General features: G+C 37.5%; 1 protein-coding gene across 2 annotated transcripts; it reads left to right on the top strand.

The window, feature by feature from the left end:
* The first annotated feature begins 1,783 nt into the window (after positions 1-1,783).
* LOC108359114 (uncharacterized) lies at positions 1,784-3,010 on the top strand. Of its 2 annotated transcripts, XM_017610793.1 has the most exons (3): positions 1,784-2,172; positions 2,263-2,436; positions 2,516-2,604. In XM_017610793.1, exons 1-3 carry the CDS (start codon positions 1,896-1,898, stop codon positions 2,545-2,547), a joined length of 483 nt encoding a protein of 160 aa, XP_017466282.1. In that variant the 5' UTR covers positions 1,784-1,895; the 3' UTR covers positions 2,548-2,604. The 2 variants fall into 2 exon arrangements, with proteins under 2 accessions (XP_017466282.1, XP_017466281.1); XM_017610792.1 differs by having other exon boundaries at positions 2,263-3,010.
* Positions 3,011-4,235: the final 1,225 nt, after the last annotated feature.

Here is a 4,235-nt window from a genome sequence, read left to right as displayed (position 1 = left end):
AGAGTGCCGAATACGGCTAAACCCAAGTTTATGGCGTTTGGAGTAAGCTTTAAATATGAAAGCGGGCAACTTCTAGAAATGATAAAAAAAAATGACTGTTTAAAAAGTGCTGACTTTAAAATTATTAAACACATTGAAGTCAAGAAAGATAGGTCTAAATACTATAATGTGCTCATTGNGCGGACAATGCCTATGTGCGATGGTTGTCTCACATATATGCATAATATTGATGAGGTGTTGCGAAATATGAATATCTCTATAGAGAATAATAGTAAAAACATAAAAGAGTGTAAAGACGACTTTCAAGAGTAGCAAAAAGTGCAGGTTAAAGAGCTAAAGCTCCTTTTAGAAGCTATAGAGAGGAAATTCGGTGAGCGTATAGATGCAATGCAAAGAGTTCAAAAAACATGCGAAACTAGCATAGCTGAGGCCAATAAGATGAAAGCTGTAGCTGAAGATGTGAAAAAGCATAGCCAAGATCTATGCGAGGCTATGGTACGAAATGAGAGTGAAAGTAGAAAAATATGTGAAGAAATAAAAAAGTCAGTAAGTGAAGAGCTGAAATCAAGTCATCACAGCAAGGCCTCATATGCTGAGCGTTTAAAAAGCGGATTAGTGAACAACAAAGAACCGAAAATAAATAAAGAGAAACCCCTGATCATAAAACCGAAAGAGAAGCAAGACGCGATGAAAACAAAAGAGGTACCTGAATAAGAACGTTGATCCATCGGATCTAAAAATAAGCAATGTGCAGGGTAGGAAAAGTGGTACAATCATTATTCAAAGCGAAAACGAATTTGAGCGCGATAAAATAAAGACCGCAATTGCAAAAAAAATGAGTGACTGCTATGAAATTAGAGTGCCGAATACGGCTAAACCCAAGTTTATGGCGTTTGGAGTAAGCTTTAAATATGAAAGCGGGCAACTTCTAGAAATGATAAAAAAAAATGACTGTTTAAAAAGTGCTGACTTTAAAATTATTAAACACATTGAAGTCAAGAAAGATAGGTCTAAATACTATAATGTGCTCATTGAAACGGACGTGGATACCTTCTCGGCAGTGCTCAAAAGCGAAAAAATAAATATTGGGTGAGAGAAATGTAGAGTCCAAGATGGTATGGGTGTGTCAGTCTGCTACAAATGTAAGGGCTTCAATCATATAGCTACGAAGTGCAAGGATGAAGAGGTCTGCCTGAATTGCTTGGGTAAACATAAAACAATGGAGTGCAGAAAGGCGTAAATAAACAAGTGTATCAATTGCATTCGTGCAAACAAAAAATTGAATCTAGGGCTCGACGTAAACCACTTGACAACTAACCGGCAGTGTCCTGTATACATGAAGAAACTAGAGCATAAGAGAAATAGAGCCAGCTATTAAAAATTACAGTCAGTTAATAGGAACCGTGGCATGGAGTTGACTGTTCAGCCAGTGCATGAAAAGCATAACAGTTACTTGAAATGCGTTTATCTTAACATAAGTAGTATAGTAGCTATTAAAATAGAACTTGAAAGGCTAATTGAAATTGTTGATCCGGATATAGTTCTATGTTCCGAAACTTGTACAACAGAGGAAATATATGACTATGAAATACAGTTTCCTACATATCAAGTTGTAAGATGTGACTCGTACAGTAGACATACAGGAGGGGTAATCATAATATTGCGTAACGCACTAGATTTTTTTTCTTTCTGATAGGAAGCAACAAACGGTGATTGGCACAGCTCTATCCACAAAGGTAGCAGTAGATATTGGTCTACCATAAGGGTCGGTGTTAGCTCCAATACTCTTTAATATTCATATCAACGACATAAACTCAGCATTGAAGTACTGTGAGGTAAAATTGTTCGCCGACGATACCCTCTTAACCCTCAGTGACTGTAATCTACCCAATGCAATGATTAAAATGCAAGAAGACCTTCGTTGTTTGTATAAATGGTTGTGCGTAAACAGACTGCAATTAAATGTGAACAAGACAAAGTTTATGGTCATATCTAGAGCAGCTAACGTTAGCTCCGATAATTACAGTTTAAAAATTAAAGATGAAGTAATTGAGAAAGTGAGAATCATTAAATATCTAGGTATATATATCGATGATAAGTTAAAATTTGAGGAACATATTGACTACACAGTAGCAAAAATTCGTAAAAAAATTGGTCTCATGAAAAGATCATGTAAGTACTTAGGAAGGAGGTATAAGACTTTGGTCTACAGATCCATAGTTGAACCACATTTCATATACTGTCCAACTATCTTTTTTATAGCAAGCGACACACAAATAGATAAGCTTCAAAAAATGCAAAATAGGGCTATGCGATTTATCTTGAACAAGCGGTACGACACACCCATACAGGAAATGATCGCAGAATTAAACTGGCTGAGCGTGAAACAGCAAATTTTCTATCACGCTATGAAATTCGTGTTTAACATAAAACAAGGTAGACTCCCAGATTATCTGAGTGATATCCTACGATATAATAGTGAAACCCATTCGTATTTACTCAGGGGAAATAATAGTTTCAGGCTGCCGCTGTATAAAACGGAAATAGATAAGAAGAATATCTTTTATAAGGGATTAAAATGTTATAATGAACTTCCAGCTCAAATAAAAAATTGCGAAAACGATGTTACCTTCAAAAGGCTGCTACTTGATCACTGTAGAACATTGGATATCAGATAGAAAGGTCCGGCATGGAAACTAGTCCTTTCCATCCGTACTGGCTGGATGACTGTGGATTTAGTCCATTCAGATCACCCATAATGTATGAAATAAGGAGGTCGGCATGGAAACTAGTCCTTTCCGTCCGATCAAATGGCGCGACTCTGGATTTCGTCCATTCAGATCGCCTGGCGGTAGAGAAGTTTATAAGAAGCGGCTTGGAAACTAGTCCTTTCCAACCGCTCAGTTGTGGCGGCTCTGGAAATTACACTCTTAGACCGCATATCGTACGTGATATATTTACGGTACTGCTTGGAATCCCGTCCATTCCAACAGCATCGAGAATATGCTTAGTTAAATATACATTCTTATATATAGCTTAGAAGGAAAAATGTAACAGGTTAACGTATTTTAAGCATTAAATTTAACTTTACTTTTATTGTATATTGCAATACATAATTCAAATATATATACGTGAATGTATATAGATCAAATGACTGTAATAAATAAATAAATAATTAAGTAAATAATTGATTTTAGAAATATAGTGGTTTTCACATTTTAGTCTATATGTCAGATGCCACGCCCCCAATATATCGGGATTAACATTTCTGGATTAGAGGAAGTTATATCCTTTAAATAGGTGTATGTTTCATTGAAATCGAGCGAACGGTGCCTTCAAAAAAGGGATTGCAAAATTTTCTTGTGGCGTATTTATATATAGATGCCTGAGATATTCCTCATGTTCTGCAGCCGACGTAAGTATTCCGTCAATATGTGGCAGTGGATAGGCGTATTTAACTGTTCTTTCGTTTACTTGACGCGCGTCAAGACAGTCGGTTTTTAGTTCTCTTGATTACTAGTGACACTGGTGAGTTCCAACTGCTGTTTGATTCTTCTATTATTCCCATACTCAGCATTCTGTCCAGGTATTTATAGATTAGTTTTTGTATCGCGGGTGAAATCGTGCACTGCGATGGCATGCTCCCCCAAGTCTGTTCGGCCTAACCCTAAGACAGCAAAATACGGGAGCTGTGCTTTCACCTTATCTAAAGTTACCGTCTAGTCTGGGGTCAACATATGCTGCACTGCGTCGAAGGACAGGTCACCATCAGCGGGTGTGAGCTCTGCAATCGTAGCGGGGGCTGATCGCGCTATAGCTCCTATGCTAACTGCGTTAAGGTCGAACGCATTCCAAAAACCTATGCCCAAATACACTTCTTGCTTCAACCCTGGAACTCAAAAACTCTAGATCCCTCATGTGATCATGTCATCCCATATCACTGGTAACACTATTACACCTGTCAGTAGGGTTTCGCCTCCGTTCGCTGTTTTGATACTTTGGTTCGTTATAGGAAGGATTATGTCTTCATGGCCCTCTAGAAAATTTGCTTACATTTTTCCCCAGGCAACTAGCTCCGGCACCAGAGTCTAGTAAGGCCAAGGTATCTTTACCTCCTATTTTAGTTTGAGCAAAATATCTGTCGCGTCGTGGACACTATCTTATTAAAAACTCTTTTGTATATCATACTCTTCTCTCTCATTCTTTGTATTTTTTTTAAATTCCTGTTTCTTTTC

Source organism: Rhagoletis zephyria, unplaced genomic scaffold (genome assembly GCF_001687245.7).
Source record: "Rhagoletis zephyria isolate East Lansing unplaced genomic scaffold, Rhagoletis_zephyria_1.1 Rzeph_scaffold_00340, whole genome shotgun sequence".
Lineage (NCBI taxonomy): Eukaryota > Metazoa > Arthropoda > Insecta > Diptera > Tephritidae > Rhagoletis > Rhagoletis zephyria.
Note: the sequence above shows the minus strand (reverse complement) of the source record. Positions and strands in the feature narration are given on the sequence as shown.